This window comes from Lolium rigidum, chromosome 5 (assembly GCF_022539505.1).
Source record: "Lolium rigidum isolate FL_2022 chromosome 5, APGP_CSIRO_Lrig_0.1, whole genome shotgun sequence".
Taxonomy (NCBI): domain Eukaryota; kingdom Viridiplantae; phylum Streptophyta; class Magnoliopsida; order Poales; family Poaceae; genus Lolium; species Lolium rigidum.
The window spans coordinates 217753143-217772475 of NC_061512.1; the positions used below are offsets into that span (position 1 = coordinate 217753143).

General features: G+C 42.1%; 2 protein-coding genes across 2 annotated transcripts; both read left to right on the forward strand.

The window, feature by feature from the left end:
• Nucleotides 1-756: 756 nt before the first annotated feature.
• LOC124655286 (ubiquitin carboxyl-terminal hydrolase 18-like) lies at nt 757-6242 on the forward strand. Its single transcript, XM_047194205.1, has 10 exons — nt 757-1392; nt 1504-1580; nt 2411-2496; nt 2575-2737; nt 3794-3914; nt 4036-4193; nt 4549-4633; nt 4883-5095; nt 5367-5428; nt 5517-6242. Exons 1-10 carry the CDS (start codon nt 853-855, stop codon nt 6211-6213), a joined length of 2202 nt encoding a protein of 733 aa, XP_047050161.1. The 5' UTR covers nt 757-852; the 3' UTR covers nt 6214-6242.
• An 11276-nt stretch (nt 6243-17518) lies between these two features.
• Nucleotides 17519-18574, forward strand: LOC124652002 (AT-hook motif nuclear-localized protein 17-like). The gene has a single exon (XM_047191022.1). The coding sequence runs from the start codon at nt 17519-17521 to the stop codon at nt 18572-18574; it is 1056 nt and encodes a 351-aa protein (XP_047046978.1).
• Nucleotides 18575-19333: the final 759 nt, after the last annotated feature.

The window sequence follows — 19333 nt, forward strand, 5'->3', positions numbered from 1 at the left end:
GTTCTGTTCTTGTCTTCTTGAGCTCAGTTTATATCCCATATTCGATGGGAGACTAGGTTTCCGGTATTATATAAACATGATTACTTCTCCAAGTCACCAACTGTCTAAAACGGTACATGAAAGAAAGAGATCCACTGGATCTCCGTAATCTTAATAGTTGTACACAAAATTTGAACTTCATTATATGTGCTGTATGTCAGTCTTTTTCCAAGAAAGTATATGTACATAAAATGCAGCATTGGTTTTATCAAGTTTTTTTTTTGTGATAGTATATTGGTTTAGCCGAATAGTTAATGGCCTCAAATTCTTAGGAATGACTGTCCCATTCGCTAAGTATGCACATCTTTGAATTTCACTAACATTTATGGTTTTCATGATAATACTTTCAATACTTCTACCAAGTATTTGACTACAAGAAATTGAAACCTGAAAGCTGCCTTCAGAGTTGGTACCCGCTCAGACAAATTCCTGCATAAATTACGAGTGTTATTATTGATTCCCATATTAGACTGTAAGATATATTGTATCTTGTACGGTATCAATCGAAGGAAGTTAGCACTCATTGTCCGAGCAGATGGTTAATATTGTGTGTGGTATGAGGAATCCTACTGTATATACTCTTCTACTTCCTTAACTTCCCTCTTTTTTGGTTGCAGTACCTTCAAATGCCAGATAGCTCACTGGAGACAAGGACACAAAGATGAATGCCATCCACAAAGTGTTGATGCTAGGAAAGACGGTACAGTAAAAGCTTCTTCGGCGGAGAAAGGAGTTGAATGCAATAGCTCAAATGAAGAAAGTGTGGTGGAAGGAGTAGAGCCAGCAGTTAAAACAAAAAGTTCCATCGCTGTTATGCCCGAATCTTCTAAGGAAAACTGTGTTGCAAAGTGTTTAAATGATGAAAGCAAGGAGATGCCCTTTGGGAAGGCATCCAACACCGCAGAGGCTTCTGAACATGACAACAATATGTTTACATTTTGTAGTGTTACAGAGCATACAGAATCTGCTGATTGCTCAAGTTTTCCAACTTCTGGTGAAGCTTGCAAAGTCAAGGGCGCTTCTGTTAGTGAAAATGGCTCTCCATCTCACATTCCAGCAGACAACTCTAGCTTGCAAGCTGATAGATCTGCTGGGTTAGAATCTGAAATGGAGCAATCTAGCGCACAAGCTCCTTGCATAGATAACCTTAAAAGTTCTAGAAGTTTGCCATCATTGCCAACTAGTGAAAAAGTTTCTTCCAGTCATGCTGGTGCACACTTCGCAGCGGGTAATCCATCTAAAAAGGCAGATAATCTTATCGAAACTTCCGTGAGATCGGAGAGCAGTGTTATGGTGCCAAATAATCTATCAACGGCGAAAAGTTTGATCACACAACAAACTGCTCCAATATTTGTGAGCACATCTGAATCGGTATATCGAAATTGGATTGCTCAATTAATATCTAACAGATACTGTTATGTGTTCAACCTAATGGTTATCTAAATGTGTCATAATCTTTTTCAGTATGAACTTTTCGTCAAGCTGTACAACTTTGAGAAGGTGGAGTTACATCCTTTTGGTCTATGTAACCTTGGGAATAGGTAAACAATTGATTAAACTGTGAAATATCTATTTTGGAACCAAGGGTGCTGAACATTCATGTGCTTTTATTAGGTGTATCCTATAAGTTATTATTTGGATAATGTTAATACCTATCACTATTGAACTATTTCCTTAGAAGACCTTCCCTAAAATATTATCTTATTGCCGTTTCATTTGAGCCCAGATGCGACAGTTTTATGAATGATTTTGTCGCACTAACATTTTTGACCCAGTCCACTTTAGTCATGCCTTTATGGGTAATATTATTTCAGTACTTTTCTTGTGATGCGCTTCATGTATTTAGCGAAGAAATATTAGGTTCATTAGAATTTATGTCGTTTTCATATCAATATAGATGAAATCAAAGAACAATAAATATTATTAGTACTTTTCTTGTGATGTGCTTCATGTATTTAGCGAAGAAATATTATGTTCATTAAATTTACGTGGTTTTCATATCAATAATGATGAAATCAAAGAACATGAAATGATGTTTCCTATAGTCAATGGTTTCACTTTCTAGTCCTTTATTGTAACAAAACTTGAACTATAGTTTCTATTTGGACATAAATATTACTCAGGACTAGAGCCCAGTGGCAGGGATTCACAACTGCTAATCGTGTCCGACACGAAAGGTCGTGGTGGACGGCGCACGCTATAGCCCATGCATCATATGTAACATATGATGCACACTTTTCGATTTCTTATATAACTGATTGACGTTGAACATATTAGGCACTTCATGTCATGATTGTAAATAATTTATTGAATCTGAGTGTAGCGCTTTAATGCTGTTGTTTCTGGCTAACCTTCTTTGTTTCTTTTACAGTTGCTACGCAAATGTTGTTATTCAGTGTTTGACATTTACACGGCCACTTACAGCGTACCTTCTGGAAGGACTTCATTCGAAAAATTGTAACTTAATGCTAAACTTGTATTTCTTGTGTTACCACACTCTTTTGAATTACAGTACATGACTATTGCATTTTGTAGGTTCCAACAAGGTATGGTGCTTTTTGTGTGAGTTTGAAAGACTCATTATGGAGGGTAAGCGAGGACAATCTCCATTATCACCTACCGGAATACTATCTCACTTGAGTGAGATTGGAAGTAGCTTTGGCCCAGGCGAACAGGAAGATGCTCATGAGTTTCTCAGGTGAGATTTTTTGTTCCTCATATTCTTGAGCTGAAATTATAATACCTCACCCTTCTACCTGTCATTCACTCATGCTATATCGGATGTGTGTTGTTGTGGGTGGTTGGGAGGAGGGGGGGTGCCTATCTTATATTTGAACATATTAACGAAGCTTCTTCTATTGCCCTTCACACAGGAAATTCTTATTTTCCTGTGACTAAAGTAACTGCTTCGCTGCTGCTCTACTAACATGTCTAATCACCATTTTTTTGAACAACGCGTTGAACTGGTCACTAGTTTTGACAGGGTAAACATTCTTTTGATATTTCGACTAGTGCAGGTGATGGTATTATCCCTTCTCTGCTAGTTCATGTTTGTAGAGGTGGTTATTCAGTATTAGCATTACAAAGATTATTGACATAGTTATGCAATGTTCCTCCTGCTCATTTAGCGCATGCACCTTGTCTTGTTTAAAATAGAAGGGAACTTGTTTTTTACATTCAGAGATTTGTTGCAATCCTCCTAGATTGATCTATTGGCAAGCATAATTAGTATTCACATACCACAAAATCCAAATGCCACATGAACTCGCTTTGGATTGTTAAAATTGTGGATGCAAAAATTAGGACCCATCTTTTAAAAACAAGAAGGGCAAAAATGGGACTTCAAGGCTATTAATCTTGTGCTCCGCCCAGATAGGAATATACGTGGAGCTCAATAACCAACTTGTCGTGTATCTGTTTTTTACTCTATGGTGAGAAATAACCTACTTGTAGGAGGTTTTGGATCCTAAAACAATCAGTTCTTTTGTTATAATATTTTTTTGTTAGTACTAGGATTGTTTAGAAGTTGGAATCTTTACGGTTCAACATACAGCAGTGTAACTACAATATATTGCATAAACCAAACAAATTTGGTATCTGGCTATAAAAGTGTGTATCTTGCTTGTTAGATATCAGGCATTTTAATCAAAGGGACTTATATTTACCCTTTTAGAATATGTCCTGTTTTAAACTAGTTAAGTTTTCTCACAACGAGTAGTGTTTTCATTGAACCACACTGAATGAAATTTAACAGGTACGCAATCGATACTATGCAATCTGCCATTATGAACGAAGCCAATACAGATGGTGGGCATGAGTTATCTGAAGAAGCTACACTGATGCAATTGATGTTTGGGGGCTATCTACGATCTAAGGTTTTCTCCCCATAGAGGGCGGAACTTTCCAAATTTTATGATTCTTGGGTGCTACTGTTGCATATATAGTATATAACATCATCTTCCATTATTTATTAATCATTTAATCCCTTTTTCCTAGATCAAATGCACAAAGTGCAAGGCCAGTTCAGAACAGCGTGAACGTATTATGGATCTTACTGTTGAAATAGATGGGGCTATCAGTACCCTTGAAGACGCACTTCATCGATTTACATCTAAAGAAATCTTAGATGGTGACAATAAATACCATTGCATCAGGTTGGTTCATTTTGTTCTCTTGTTCGTTCTCTTGTTCTTTTGCTTTGTATATATTACATTCCTTGTATTTGTCACTCCAGATGACCAATTAAACTTTCGATTAAGAGTTCTATTGTGGCAGGTTGGCAGCTGATCTTGAAACAAAGCTGTGATCACTTTTATAGTAGCAATATAACACTAGCTCTTCTACTGAATTCACTCAACTGTAGGATTTGCGGTTGACCATCTTTTTATATCATTTATTTGCGAGAATTGTCTATTGGGTAAATTAGTGTATCTTCTTCTGGTACTTGATGGTACCTAACCCTGGTTTTGCTTTGAATTCTGATACCTTAACTTATTTTTTCATCATCAGATGCAATTCATATGAACGTGCCAAAAAGAAGTTGACAATATCAGAAGCACCTAATATCCTGACTATTGCATTGAAAAGATACCAGGTATCGTTAAGAATATTAGGTTGTTTTCACCAGTCCGTGGACTCACGAAATTGTTTGTCCCTCCGATCCATAATAAGTGTCGGGGATTTGGTACTAAGTTAGTATAATTTTTGTACTAAGTTCCCGAAACTTGTTATGGATCTGAGGGAGTACATCAAATCATGCGTGCGTGCTGTTTTCTTGTGTTGGGTTTGGATCAAACTTTTGTAGTTTTGTTTTTGTTCATTATAGCTCCTTTTTCTTCAACAGTCTGGTATGTTCGGTAAAATCAACAAGGCCATCAGGTTCCCGGAGTACTTGAATTTGTCTAGCTACATGAGTACGACACATGATTGTTCCCCTGTGTACGGGCTATATGCTGTGGTTGTCCATCGTGATATTAATAATGCATCCTTTTCTGGTCATTATGTATGTTATGTCAAGGACTCACATGGGAAGTGGCACGAGATGGATGATAGCCAGGTAAATAATACTTCCTAGATCCTCTTAGAACACCCTTTTGCATATCGGAAGATCATTTATGCTGATTATGTGCTGCTTATATCTGGACTTCTTTTCTAAATATCTAATCTAGTACTAGACCTCTTGTTGGAAACATTGACAGATGCAGATTTATTTTTCTTTAAACAAAAAACTTCTTTCCCAGGGACATATGTTAATACCATAAGAACGATTATCATGTGCCGATGTGAATCATTTGTCCCTGCTAAGTACTCTTCCGCATTGTCTTTAGGTAAAACCTGTTTCTCTGGAAGAAGTTCACTTGAAGTGTGCATATATGCTGCTCTATGCGAGGTAAATACACCACTGTTATCCCATGTATGATGTATTGCTTTGTTAAATTTGTTGGCCATCCTAAATTCTTTCACATTAAATACGTCAGGTGTTCACCACGGGCTCCAAGCTCTTTAAGGAAAGTGGTTGTTCAACAAGACCCATCACGCAGAAAGAAAGCCAGCCAAACAGTAGATCCAGAACCAACTTCATTGGAAGGAGGCAGTTACCTGAGCAGGCACCAAGGTGGGCAATCATATACAGATCATATAGTGTATGACAACACCTACACATTGGATACATTTGATGACTCATTGTATCTAGTATCAGAGTCTACAAGTCCAAGCGGGAGTTCTTCGATATTCAGCAATTCCGACGCAGGGTCAACCGGTACTTTGGGCAGCGATAGCACTGACAGCACAAGGAACTCAGGCAGCATGGAGGACTACGATTTCATATTTGGAAGCTCGGATCAAATCAACCTGGTAAGCTCAGTGCTTATACCTGAGGAACACGAGCTTAGCTATTCGCGAAGGTCTAGCTTGAACCCTAGCTCCTCAACTGAATATGCGGATCAGGGTGAGGTTGAAAGGCTGCAACAGCTCAATCATAAAGCAAGCAGAGGGGTTTGGAATGAGGGTGGGGAAAACCTATCCGTGTTCTATCCTGACCAAGGTAAATACCCAGGCAGTCTTAGTATTAGTAGCAGAAGTAGTGGTAGTAGTAACAGTATTTGTAAGTTAACAGAACAAGGTAGCAGTAGGATGACAGCGGAGGTTGATCATGGTTGGGGTTATTGTAGGTAGAAGGCTGAACGAGCCACAGTTTTCGGTACAGAGGGCCTGGGTTGTAGAGAAAGATAAATAATTTATCCTGTATAAACATGCCATTGCAATTAATAGAGGGGCAGTTCATAAAAACAAATGGTGTCTATTCTTCCATCGTCATGGTCGTAGTTGGGTGGACTACTAGGGTGGTATCAGTGCAAGGTATTCTCAGCGCTCAAGATCATGCAAAGCACTAGCTCCCTCAAATGCAAATCCATTAAAAATGTTGTGAGTTTAGTTCATTTTTAGTCAAAAATAAACTAAACCCATGACAGTTTTTATGGATCGGAGGGAGTAATATGGTTTTTTGAAAAAACGAATGTTTTTTAAAATGTTCATGATATTCACCAAATTTGATGATCTGACTTCATACATATCGGGAGAGATGAGAAACACAAAGGAGATGTCTTGCATTTTTCTTTTCTCTTTCAGTTTGTATAGGGTTAGGTTAAAACAATTTGGTTAGGTCTTGAACATGTTGGACACTACTAGTAGATTCAAAAAAAATCTGAAAAATATTTGACAGTAATTTGCATGATGTTACACAGCGAAAGTACTTTGCACTAGATACGATTGATACTCGATTAATTTCCCCCAGCAAGGACAGTTTCTCTTCTGAATTTAAGTTTCCTTGCCATAACATGCCCTCAGTGGCAGCCCAGCCCATCTTAAGTCTGCACAGGCTGGTCGGCAATATCTGTTGAAGTTTAACCGGCCTGGCAGGCCGTAATGAAGCAGGCCAGAGCCTTCTGAACAAGCCTATGTTTCCTTCAGTTCCATTTAGGATAGTTACTTCTATTCTAAGCTCCAGTCTCTTGTAGATTTGCCCTAAAAACACTCTAATTTGTTGTGATTTTGCCTGAGTTTTTTTTTTCGAGGTTGGCATGAGTTAGTTTTAGATTTCCGAAAAAACAAAAAGATTTCAAATTCGTGATTGTATGTATGATAAGTTGATAACCATGCCTTTTTTTTTACTCGGATATCCCAATGTTTTTTTTACTCCCTCCATCCATAAATAAACGTCCGAGGTTTGTCTAAATTTGAATGTATCTAAACACTAAACAGGGTCTTGATACTTCCAAATTTAAACAAATCTTATACCGTCTATTCATAGACTGAGGTAGTATAAGTTTTTAACATGGATGGCATGACATTCATGTTCCTGAACTTACATTTTGATTTCACAAGCCCTTAACTTTGACATTATAATATTTTCTGCTCAGATTTTTGGTTCCTTTCACTTTATGTTCTCGGGCCAGCATATTAAGCTAAAGGGCCCCTAAATTTCTGATTGCTTATCTGTTAAAAAGATCTAATTACATGCGGTATTTTCTAAAAAGTGTATTTCCATATCATAAAGTTTTAAAATCTATATCCAAAATATACTGAAATACCTATTTTCATTAACTTAGATGTTGCACTGTTGTCAATTGTTTAGATGCGTTATATGCATAGGGACATGCATGACTCTGACTTGTTTAATCTGTTAAAAATATTTCATTACCTGCATATTTTGAAAAAGATGAGTATTTCGATATCATAAAAATTTAAAAATTATATCTTAAATATACTAAGATACCTATTTTCATTAACTTAGATGTTGCATTGTTCTCAATTGTTTAGATGTGTTATATGCATAAGGACATGTAAGTGTCGACTCATATATGCTACAAATTAGCACCTAATTACTTGAAAGAGGCAAACCAAAATAATATTATTCTGTTACTAACCTCTTAAGCATAAGCACTGTGCTAGCCCAGTGTGAAGTGTGTCCCACCACTGAAGTGTTAATTTTTTTAACAAACTCTATCACTCCCTCCCTATAGTTATTTACTACATCCTTCCCAAAATATAAGACATACAACTTTCTTTTAAGTTTAACTTTTAAATTTGTCCAATTTTTACAGATATCAGCAACGTCTAAAATATCAAATCAACATTGGTAAATCAGTCACAAAGCATGTGTTAATAATGTACCTGTTTAGTATTATATATGCTATTTTAAAATACTTGGTCAAACTTGCACAATTTTTATTTAGGGAAAAAATTATATTCCTTGTTAATTTAAATTGCCTATTTTCTTTCCTGCATTGAGCACCATGCAGGGACAATGGTGATATCAGACTTTAAAGTCTATGTGTAATTTTGAAAAACAGATGGGAGTTGGTTACTTAGAGCAAGAACAACAGAAGAGTCAGCAGTTGGCTATATGTTTTTGTCATGTTATTTATAGTCTACTTGTAGTCAGCTCATACAATAGTTACATACTAGCACGAACTAGTTTATATGCATATGGCCTACCTTGCAATCTCACAAAGTGCCTATGAGCATGCGCTGCAGCTGGCTATTATCTGTAGCCTGCTTCTCTTCTCTCCTCTTCTCTCTCATCCAACTCAGCAAAACTATATTATTTTAAATCTTATAGCCTACACTTTATTGTACTTGCTCTTAGTGGCACTGTACAAGCTTCAACCATAGTTCTTACATAATGGATCAACATGACCCAATAGTTTACTGTTGACTTGCGCAAACATGTCATAAGAGTGCATGTGGCCTGTAAATGTTTGTTTATGAAGTACCAAAGAGTACAGACTAATGGATGCCGAGTTACAGGGAGTCCTTTTTTTTATTTTGAAAATCATACTTTCAATTCTAAAAAATTGGAAAAAAGGCCATTCAAAAAATTGAAGAAAACATTCAAAAAAATTAAAAAAGTGAATATCATACTACTTCCTTTTTATTTTTATTTTTGAAAGACGACCATTAAAAAGTTTGTTTGGAGGTAGCCAATGATTTTATTTTTATGTAGCCTAGAATACAGAATATTTCACATTGAGATTTTCACGCTTATAGTATACGTCTGGGTTTTCTTTTTATTAGATTTTATAACTTCAAAATATTATTTTCAGATTATTGAAACTGATCGGCTTTCATTTGGGGTTTCCAAGGACTAGAACCCTATAGTTTATGGAGTATATTTTACCTCGATTTGTACTTTCATTTAACCCATGTTAACCGATAGCAGCTAAGAAACATAACCGAGGAGCTATGCATGGTTAAAATGCTATCAGGGCATTAGCTTTTGTTGCGTGTGTTTATGCTTGGTCTTCCAATCCTCTTATCATTAAGACCACATTACTTGTGTAAGAGCTTGTTTTTCTAAAATTTAAGCAACATAATACTTCATAACATTTGCAAATGTAAAATTGATAGTCAAGTCTATTTGTTATAGATTTTCACTGTCTCCATCCATGAAACACCATTTGTTTATAGTGGAGTAAGTGTCGTTTAGCTGTTTAGCATGGAAGGTATCCATTGGAATTATGTTGTGTTTAAACCAAAAAAAATACCACATCATATGAATCCGACTGAAATCTTTAGACTTTCCAATTTACTAAATTAAACCCAAGAAAGGATCCAACACAAATGAATATCATGCTTTGTACGTGTCTACGCTCATGAAAATACACAAGGAAACAATATCACCTCTTAACCAAATAGAAACAAAAGCGAAGTTGCAATTATGAGTATTTCCCTGTTTCATAATCACTTTATTTCTTTGTATGAACTTGCAGTTCCATGTACATCATGATGCACATCTATGATTTTCTTGCATAATTTTTTTATTTTCTAAAATTTTGTAAACATAAGTGCATTTTGCAAAATAGGTTGCTTGTATCATATTGCACATCTATTAACTTAAACATTTTTATTGAAAGATAGGGAACAACCCTTTGGTTTATGATATATGCCTCGAGGAGTATATACAAATTTATGCCCCGTTTGAACAAAGGAAAAGCGAAGGAATTTTGGAGGATATGATTCATGTAGGAAAAATTCATATGGTGTCGTTAGCACAAAGGAATAGGAATCCATTAGGTCTTGTTTGATTCAAATGAAAGCTATAGGAATTCTCTAGGATTTTTGTTTGTAGGATTTTTTCCCAAGGTGCACTGTTTTATTTGTAGGATTGCAATCCTTAGGGCATGTTTGATTCAAAAGATTCTGAAACCACATGAATAGAAAAAACGCAGGAACACTATGTCATGGCATGTGAAATCCTATAGGAATATAAAACACAAGATTAGTTGCAGTATTTGTTTGGTTGCACCACAGAAAAAGCGCGGAACTTTTTATGGAGATTGAGTAAATGTCATAGTTATCATAGGCACATAGGAAAATTTCCAAGAGGAGTTGCTAGAAATCATATGGGATTGTATTATAGAAGCAATCCACGTGAATATTGGAGAGTTCAATCCTTTAAATGAAATGACCGTTATAGGAAAAATTCCTACGGGTAATAATCCTAAAAGGTTCCTTTAAAAATCCTTTGAATCAAACAGGCCCTAAGGAGTGCATAGGATTTTTTTTTCATATAGGATTACATTGCACTATGTTTGGGAGAAAATTTTCCATCTACTCAAACCTCATGTTACAATTCCTTTGTTTTTTTTTTTGCAAGCCAAGTACTACTTCAAGAAATATCCCGTAGGTTCTAAATTATGTAGGATTCAACTAAACATGACATTTTAATCCAGCAACTTTCCTATTCCTGCGCTCTGACAATCTTGCGAATCAAACACGCCATAAGAGTCCTTCTGTAGGAATTTTGGAGCAAAACTACTCACCTCATATTTTCATCTACTTGTGTCTACATTTCCCGTGTTTTCCTGTGTAACAACCAAATGAAGTTTTTGAAACCCCCATGTGGTTTTGCTTCCTGTATCAGTTTAGGATAGATGACATCAGTTTATGCATTTTTCCTAATCGTACTTTTTGAGTTCCCACGTTCCAAACAGGGCCTTGTAGTGTTTACAGAATATCTTGCCTTGGATAAATAACACGGTAGTGTAGTTGTGGCAGCGGCTAGCTGGGTAACGGATCTTAGAAGATGCTGAGACAGATAACAACACTACCTTCTAGTTCTATGGGCTATTATTTTGATTGTCATTTTGCCAAGTTGCGTTTTCTCTATGCATATTACTTGTTACCGGTTAGAGAAGTTTGCTGTCATTGCAAATATGTAGTGTTTGCATTTTGCAAAAAAAAATCCTGTTCCGACGTTTTGAGTTGCTGCCTTCCAAGCTGGGCCTTGTAGTGTTTACAGAATATCTTAAGTAACACGTCAATGTAGTTTTGACAGCGGCTGAGTGGCAGATCTTAGAAGATGCCGAGAACCAATCAGCAGCACCTGTTGGCTATTATTTTAGTTGTCAAGTTGCTTTTGCCTGTGCATATATCACTTCTTACCTGTTACTAGAAAAGTTTTCTGCCATTGCAAACAGGTGTATATCAGAATGTATTTCATGGGAGCAATCTTATAGTAGTAAATCATATTTTGCTTGGAGCCCTCTAGGTTCTTCCTCATGTTGCCTACCCTGCACAGCAACCACTTGGAAATTCCTCCAGCTCTACAATAAACCAGTTTTTATATATATTTGCTTGGAAACATTGCTGATTAGCTGTATTTTGTTTTCCAGGTGCCATGTATGGAGGCTGGGGCCCAGGATACGACGCCCATTCCATGTAGCCGGCCAGAAGAGCAGATCTAGCGTCTTCAGACTGGAAGGTTGCCGTATACTACTACAACAATAATCGCCATCGCTGCTGCATGGTGCTCCTAAGCTTATTATTCGCTCAAGAGACGATGCGATAGACTACCAAGCTTAGCAAATAATCAACATTGTTGTGTGATGGTACTCCAAACTTTTTCCTGTGATTCTCCTCCTAGCTTTAACCGCATGCACTTGGGCTGGCTGATATATATGCACCATGCCATGCGTAATGTAAGATGGTGACAACCATGCAATGCAACCTGCAAGACCAGCCTGTTGTGGTCAACAGAAGGAGAGCGTTGCACTTAAAAGTTGTGTGTAAATGTCCAGGGCGCCTGTGGATGTGTGTGTGCCTGTGCAGGCTACACGCAGAGGCTATGCTAGGTAGGTCTGCATCTGCATGGGACGGCATGCATGGGCGCAGAAGCGATAGGCTGGTGCCTGGTGGGGGCACGGACTAGCGCTGCCTGCTGATATGTTATTTTATTCCATCTAGCTGCTGGATTGCTTTGCCTGTAGCGTAGGCTGGAGTATAACTTTGTCGTTGGGATACCGAAGAATCTGATCGTTTTCGTCGCCGGTGGGAGCTGGAGCTGGAGTGGACAGGGCGGGGGCCGGCATCTTTCATGATTCAGGTTCGGCGCCGGCCTGATGCATGGTCAGAGCCTGCCGGCCGGCCGGGGACTGTTCATCCTTTTTCCTGGAGGAACTGGGATTGTTAGCTTGATCATGGCTCGTTTTGGTCGTCGGTCGATCGATGGTTCGCCGGGGGCCATGGCTGCCATGATTCCTCTCCCATGCAGGTTGCTCGCTGGCCAGGTCGATCAGTATCATGTTGGCACCGCGTGCGCGCGTCGGTGCACGACCCTGCATTATGAGGCGTACGTACCCATCGTGTGTTGAGATCGACCATGGAAGCTGATCGAGTTTCAGATCCCAGGGAGAGAATATATATAGTTTCTCTGCGTAATTTTACCTGGGGTTCAAGATGATGAACGATGATCTGCGATTGAGGCGATCGTCACTGGAGCACCTCACAGTAACGGGACTGCACGCTGCGTCACCTGGGCAGGAGAAGCGATCGTCGCGGCCCCGGCCGGCCTCTCAGAACCCTGCCTACAGAAACTGTTGCTGCCTTCCGATCCTAGTAGAACTACCTAGATCACTGTGCGCGCCGACAGGCGACACGTATTACGCGAGAACGGAAAAACGAAGTTATTGATGCTACAGGAGGCTCAGGTCAGGCACTTGCTCCAGCTGCAGAACGGGCCTACTATATCTATCTACCTCTGGCCTAGTATGAGTGATGGAGGGCATTGCATATATGCACGTGACCAACAGTCAAAGTGCTGAGCTAGGCCGCAAGCACACTCCTCGGCCGCACTCCTGTTGGTTAAATTACGGCTATATTCCTACTCTTGTGCTCGGTCTACCTATGAAATTTTTATCTCAGATATGTTAATACAATTCGAAAAAACTGTGATATAGATAATATTGTAATTTACAAGTGTATAAATTTTTAAAATGAAATATGTTGTATTTTGGGCACAGCAAAAATAACAAATCTTGATTGCATCATTGTTGAACAGCAATGCACAGTACTCTAAAATTTAGATTTTATTATTTTGTGAGATTTTTTATTTTTACTGAGGTAAAATGAAATGTATTTGATTCTGAGAATTTACACACTGATAGATTACAACATTCTCTACGTCTATGTTACAATTTTTTCTGAAACTATGAAATCAAAAGTTTTGAAGTTTGAGAAAATAAAAATAAAACCGGGCTACATTTGCGGTTTTCGCTAGTACTATCAAACTTGATGCCAAAAGAAAGAAAAAAACACTGAATATACCGGGTTAGGCTCGGGCTTAAAATTTGAGCTCGACGGCCAAGCTGGGCCGGGCTCGGGCCTCTAAAATGTGCTATCTAGAATGAATATAGCATATACTTTTTATATTATCTGAATTTAATATTATGATGATGCACTTGATTGATACGTTTTGCTACATCTTTGGTAAAACTCTATAGCACTTGACTCTGACAATACGCAGATAGCACAGTAGATAAAGACAGACGCAGTAGTTCAACTTTTGCATGAGGTCATAAGCAAAAAAAAATGCTAGTCAAATACTATGCATTTATAAAACTTACATTGTTAAATTCAAGTTTATTTAGATACAAATCCTTAACAAACAATGCATTAGGGTGATTGTAGATAAAGAAGAAAATATATCATTACTTAATGGTAATATAGGAGGTGAGATTACTGCCCTTTTTTGCATTTCTTAATTTTATATTGTGCTATGTCGACGAATCTTTTTTAGTGTTGTTGATCTTAATCTTACTTCCCTAGCTGTGGTAAGTCATGCAAGCGATACATAGCTCATGGTAGATTACTTCTTTAATTCGTCATATTTTTATGTTCGTTATCAAGAAAAGTAATCTGTGATTTTTAAAATAGGGAATCTAAATGAAACCCATTTTCTGCTCATTCTATCTCGACTGATTATATACAATAAGGAATTAATTAGAAATAGGTATTGTGTTTCATCTAGGAACATAACTTAAAAATCTTTGCTTGAATACAATCGATAATTGTGTTGTATAACTAAGCATGAATTTCTTATCATTCAATGAGCATCTTGTATTTCATAAAAAATTGGGGTTATATAAGGCCATCCTCTCCAACTTTCAGACATTAGGAAACATTTAAGACTCGGATGATTCTCATAAGAGATACCCACCATATCATAGGATTAGCGTTCTTGAAAATCCACATTTCTCCGGTTCTAGAAGATAGCCAGAATTCTAGAATTATCCTTTTGGACCAACACTTTTACACGTATTCTTCTGGATTATCTATGCCATATTGTAATCTTGTAAGAGATATACGCTAGCTAACGATCCACCGGGTTAGAGTATATATGTGCGTTACCAATGAGGGTCACATTGCAAGAAGGTATCTCCCATGTTGCCAATGAGCCTTTCACCTTAGTTGCAGTGTCTTAAGAAATGGACCACATCTTCATTGCTGAATATGATTTTGACACATGTCTATAGCATCACTTGGTACTAGTGAAATAGTATGTACCACATAGAAACAAATAAATAGTATCAGTGCTAGCAAGTTTAGTTTGGATGCTAGTATCTCCTACGAATGAATTGCATTGTTGTTGTTGGATTGCTAGCCTGCTGATCAGCACGCGTTCGGCGACGGCGTAGGCCATGTCGCCAGGAGCACCGTTCACTCGATTGGGTCATCGATCTGGAGGTCCGGTGGCATTGGGAGAGGGAGAAGGGAGGCCACCATCGAAAGGTTCACGGGGAGGGTGTGGTTCGGGGTCGTGGAGGTGGGATGGCGGTGGACAAAGCCAGCCTCAAATTGGAACCAGGCCTCCGATTTTCGGAGGACTCTCCTCTTGTCTCCGTCGTTGGTCGTGCGCCCATGCGCGCTCGGATCAGAAGCAGGCACGCTCGCGGGTGGGTGGTCAGGCTGGCGTGCTGCCCAAGATGGATGGGGCGAGTATGGTGGTAGATGGGACTGTAGGAGGAAGAAGGGAGAAAAGGGCAGAGTATCATGTCGTTCTGAGCGTGTTATCACCTCACGGTTATACCTTACGTCATTAGACACGGGTCAATCCATAGGTGCGTGCTCACCCAGGTTCATCCGTATTAATCAATACATTCAGCTCCTCGTGGGATCGACAACCTTTTTTTTATCGAAAAGTGCTACAATTGATATCCTGCATTTGGTAGCCATCACACGCTGCTAAAAGCAACTTCAAGCCAGGCCCAATGTATGTCGGAATCGGTTGTTTCCCTGAATGCAGGCTCCAGCTGTGTGAGAAGTGGAAACGGTGTGCGCACGGGAGTCCGGCTCGAGATGGAGGGAGAAACTGAAAACGCCCGATGTGTTTCGCGGAAAAGAAGTGTCACCTCCTCTTTTTGGTCACCTCCTAGCAGAACACCCCAAATTTCCACGTCGCCGACACCTGCGGCGGCGGCAATGTCGGTTCTCCATTTCACCCTCTAGTTTCGATGGCTCTAGCCAGGGATCCGCGGGCGAGATCTACTTCTCCTCTCCCTTGTCCGTCGCAGCTGCTGGCCTCCTCTTTTCCTCCAGGCATCGCCCGACGAAGGTCTTCTTCTTCTCTGACCTCGGCAACTCTCCCTCGTGTGCAATGTCGGAGGTAAATCACCGCCTCTCCCAACTTATTGTGTCCCCACATCTACTGCTCAGACTACATGGTAGATTTAGCATACACTCATGTTAGATCGGCTGACCAAATGATTCTGATCCACCAGACATCAGCACTGGTAGCTGTGATTCAGTTCTGGATCATCCTCCTCCACAAGAGACCAGTTATGAGAGCCGCGTATCCACCAGTGACTTATACTCCGATGCATGCTCAAGATCAAGAGAGAATTGCCAATCTGAACTTCATCTACAACATCAATGATGTAGAGGTTGTTCAGATGTTGAGGATGAGAAGAGCCCCCTTCTATGAACTAGTTAAGGTGTTTAGGGAGAGAACGCCGCATGGGCCGCCCGCTCCTCCTCTGCTTCCTTCTCCACGTCAGCCAGGAATTTGGTGTCTCTGATCGGGTCGAGGAGGTCATCGGTGTTGTCGTCGTCGTTGAACTCCTCGTCGGAGCTCGAGGCCGGGGGAGGTGGAGTCGGAGGTGGAGGTGGAGGTGGAGGCGCGGCAGCCTGGCCGCGGCGGGCGCTGCTCATGGTGGCAAAGGTGGAGGTTGTGCGGCGGCTAGGGTTTAGTGTGGGAGGAGATGACATGCGCACGCCCCTGTTTATATAGGCCGGAGGCAGGCGACGGCCGCGGTACGCGTGGCATCATCATGACTTCGTGCAGAGATAAGTGATGCCTCACATCGCCATTACGCGGCCGCAGACTGCTGAAGCGGTACCAGTACTGGCGCGGCTGAGAAGACGCATCGAGGCTGAGTCACTGCCAGGCGAGTCCGACGAAACGTCCGCCAGACGCGAGCGGATACTTTGAAACACATCTGAAACGTATATTTAGATCAGGATTGCGTCGCTGCGGCTCACTAATCAGTTAACTCAATCCTTTTCGGATCAAGTAAACACATGTGATTGTCATCCCATTCACTTCAAAGTCTAACTGTTCAGCTCCGGTTAGGTGTCGGTCCCTTCAAGGGCGAGCTGCTGGCAGTGGTTATCCAGTAGCCCCTCGCAATTTAGACGAGACGGGTCGCCTTGTTGGAGATGCGCTTAGCAAATGGGTCTAGAGTGGCCACTGGACATGCTCCAATACACGGAGATTCTGCCCTCGTGGAGCCTAAAATCAGCCCACACAGCCAAACGCGCCCTAGACCGTCGTGAAAAAAGACAAAAGGATAAAAGAGGGGAAGACCCTCCCAGTCGCTCTTATCAACAGTAGCACCGCCTCCGGTCCGGTGCCCAGGCTCATCCTGTCCTGTTCCTACGTACTGCTGCTACTACCCCTTTGATCTCTTCCTCTTCTCCGCCCCCACCTCCATATGAACATATCTCGCTTTCTTATCCCACGCTAGCTCCATCCCGTTACAGAAGTCTCTCGTCTTTCTCACCCACAGCTACCATCGCCACTTGCCTCGCCGACCTTGCTTCTACAGCAGACCTTGTCGCAGCCGCAACTTTCTTCTAGCTACTTGATTGTTCATACTACCACCGTCGTCATCATTCGCCACCAAGCGACCCTTCCTTCTCCATGTCGTTCGGCAAGGCAGACATGAGCAAGGAGAGCGCGTACCAAGAACGCACGAACATGCAGGCCATAGGGTTCGCCACGCCACCGCCGCAGACCCAGCAGATGCACCACCGCCATCCCGGCCACGGTGAGCAGCAGCAGCAGCAGCTGGAGTGCTTCTCTGATGAGGTGGACAGTCGTGGGACAGCCGAGAGGAAGGAGCCTGGGCCCGGTGCCATCGTCACCACCCAGCTGGCTTCCGGCGGTGGCGGGGGCGACGGGTCGAGCATCGAGCTGTCCAAGAAGCGGAGGGGCCGGCCGCCGGGGTCCAAGAACAAGCCGAAGCCGCCCGTGGTGATCACGCGGGAGGCCGAGCCCGTCGCAGCGATGCGGCCGCACGTGATCGAGATCCCCGGAGGCCGGGACGTCGCCGAGGCGCTCGCCCGCTTCGCGAGCCGACGCGGACTCGGGATCTGCGTGCTCGCCGGCACGGGCGCCGTCGCCAACGTCTCGCTCCGCCACCCCTGCCCGGCGGCCCCCGGCGCCGCCCCGTCCGTCGTCGTCTTCCAGGGACGGTTCGAGATCCTCTCCATCTCCGCCACGTTCTTGCCCCCGGCCGTCGCTGCCGTGGCGCCACAGGCCGCGGCCGCCGCTTCCGGTCTCTCCATCTCGCTCGCCGGCCCGCATGGCCAGATCGTCGGTGGCGCCGTCGTAGGCCCGCTCTTCGCCGCGACCAGCGTAGTCGTCGTCGCCGCGGCCTTCACCAACACCACTTTCCACCGCCTCCCCGCCGACGACGACGCGTCGGTGTCCCTCTCCGTGTCGCTCTCCGGCAGCGCCGACGCGGCCGACGAACACCGCGGCCATCAGCACCAACCAGAGCCGCAAGGACAGCAGCAGCAGCATCACCTACGGCGGCAGCCACCGCACCTGGCCGCACCGGCCGCCACCTCGGCAGCACAGCCGGTGGAACCTTGCGGCGTGCCCATCTACGCCCGCCACCCGCAGCCCCAAGAAGTGATGTGGCCGCCGGCTCCTCGAGCGCCGCACCAACCACCGCCGCCGCCACCGTACTGATCAGTAATTACAGAGTACCACATCACCTCCATGACTCCATCGATCCTGCTAGACTAATGGCGTGGCGTGAAGCCGTCTAATTGCTAGATCTGCATTGACCTTCGGTACATCTTAGGGTTTAACTCTCTTTTTTCCGTGTCTTGTAATTCTGATTAGAACGTTGATCCGCATTGCGATTTGCGAGAAGCTAGTACGGGAATCGAATATCGATTTGCAATTATATTCAGCAGGGTTTTCCTGTAAGCTGCATGCACGTCATGAACTAGCCATGTTAACCATTCCTTGTTATTATTCTGCCTTTGGCAATCTCAATCTAACCAAATCTAGCATATAAAGGTTGTTCCCATCAACATCAGAATGCTTCTCTTTGATTGGTTTCTTCATGCCAAGATTAGCACCAGCAATCAAGTTGTATACTACTGCTACCACAATTGTGATGCCACCTATATTTGTTAGGGCATCTCCAATGGGGCGACGCAAACGGACGCTGAGCGTTTGGAGACCGAAAATTTGTCTGGGCCATGCTCTAGCGGGACGATGCAACCGAGCCATCTGCGGCGATGCAAACCTGACCCAAATATGCGTCAGGTTTGCGTCTGCCGAAACTTACATAGGACCCACGTGTCAGTGGTAGGGAGATCGATAACATTATTGCCAGTGGCCATTCCCCGCGCGAAAAATCAAAGTAGACCGGCGCCAGTAGCCAAGAAGCAATTGACGTCCTCGCCGCCGTAGCCACCGCCATGGATTCCGAGGGAA

Excerpts from the sequence above, each read along its gene's own strand:
- LOC124655286 (XM_047194205.1), top strand. The coding sequence starts at position 853 with ATGCCCGAATCTTCTAAGGAAAACTGTGTTGCAAAGTGTTTAAATGAT. Across the intron at positions 2,497-2,574 it reads AGGACTTCATTCGAAAAATT|GTTCCAACAAGGTATGGTGC; the intron begins GTAACTTAATGC and ends TGCATTTTGTAG. Across the intron at positions 3,915-4,035 it reads GGGGCTATCTACGATCTAAG|ATCAAATGCACAAAGTGCAA; the intron begins GTTTTCTCCCCA and ends CCTTTTTCCTAG.
- LOC124652002 (XM_047191022.1), top strand. The coding sequence starts at position 17,519 with ATGTCGTTCGGCAAGGCAGACATGAGCAAGGAGAGCGCGTACCAAGAA.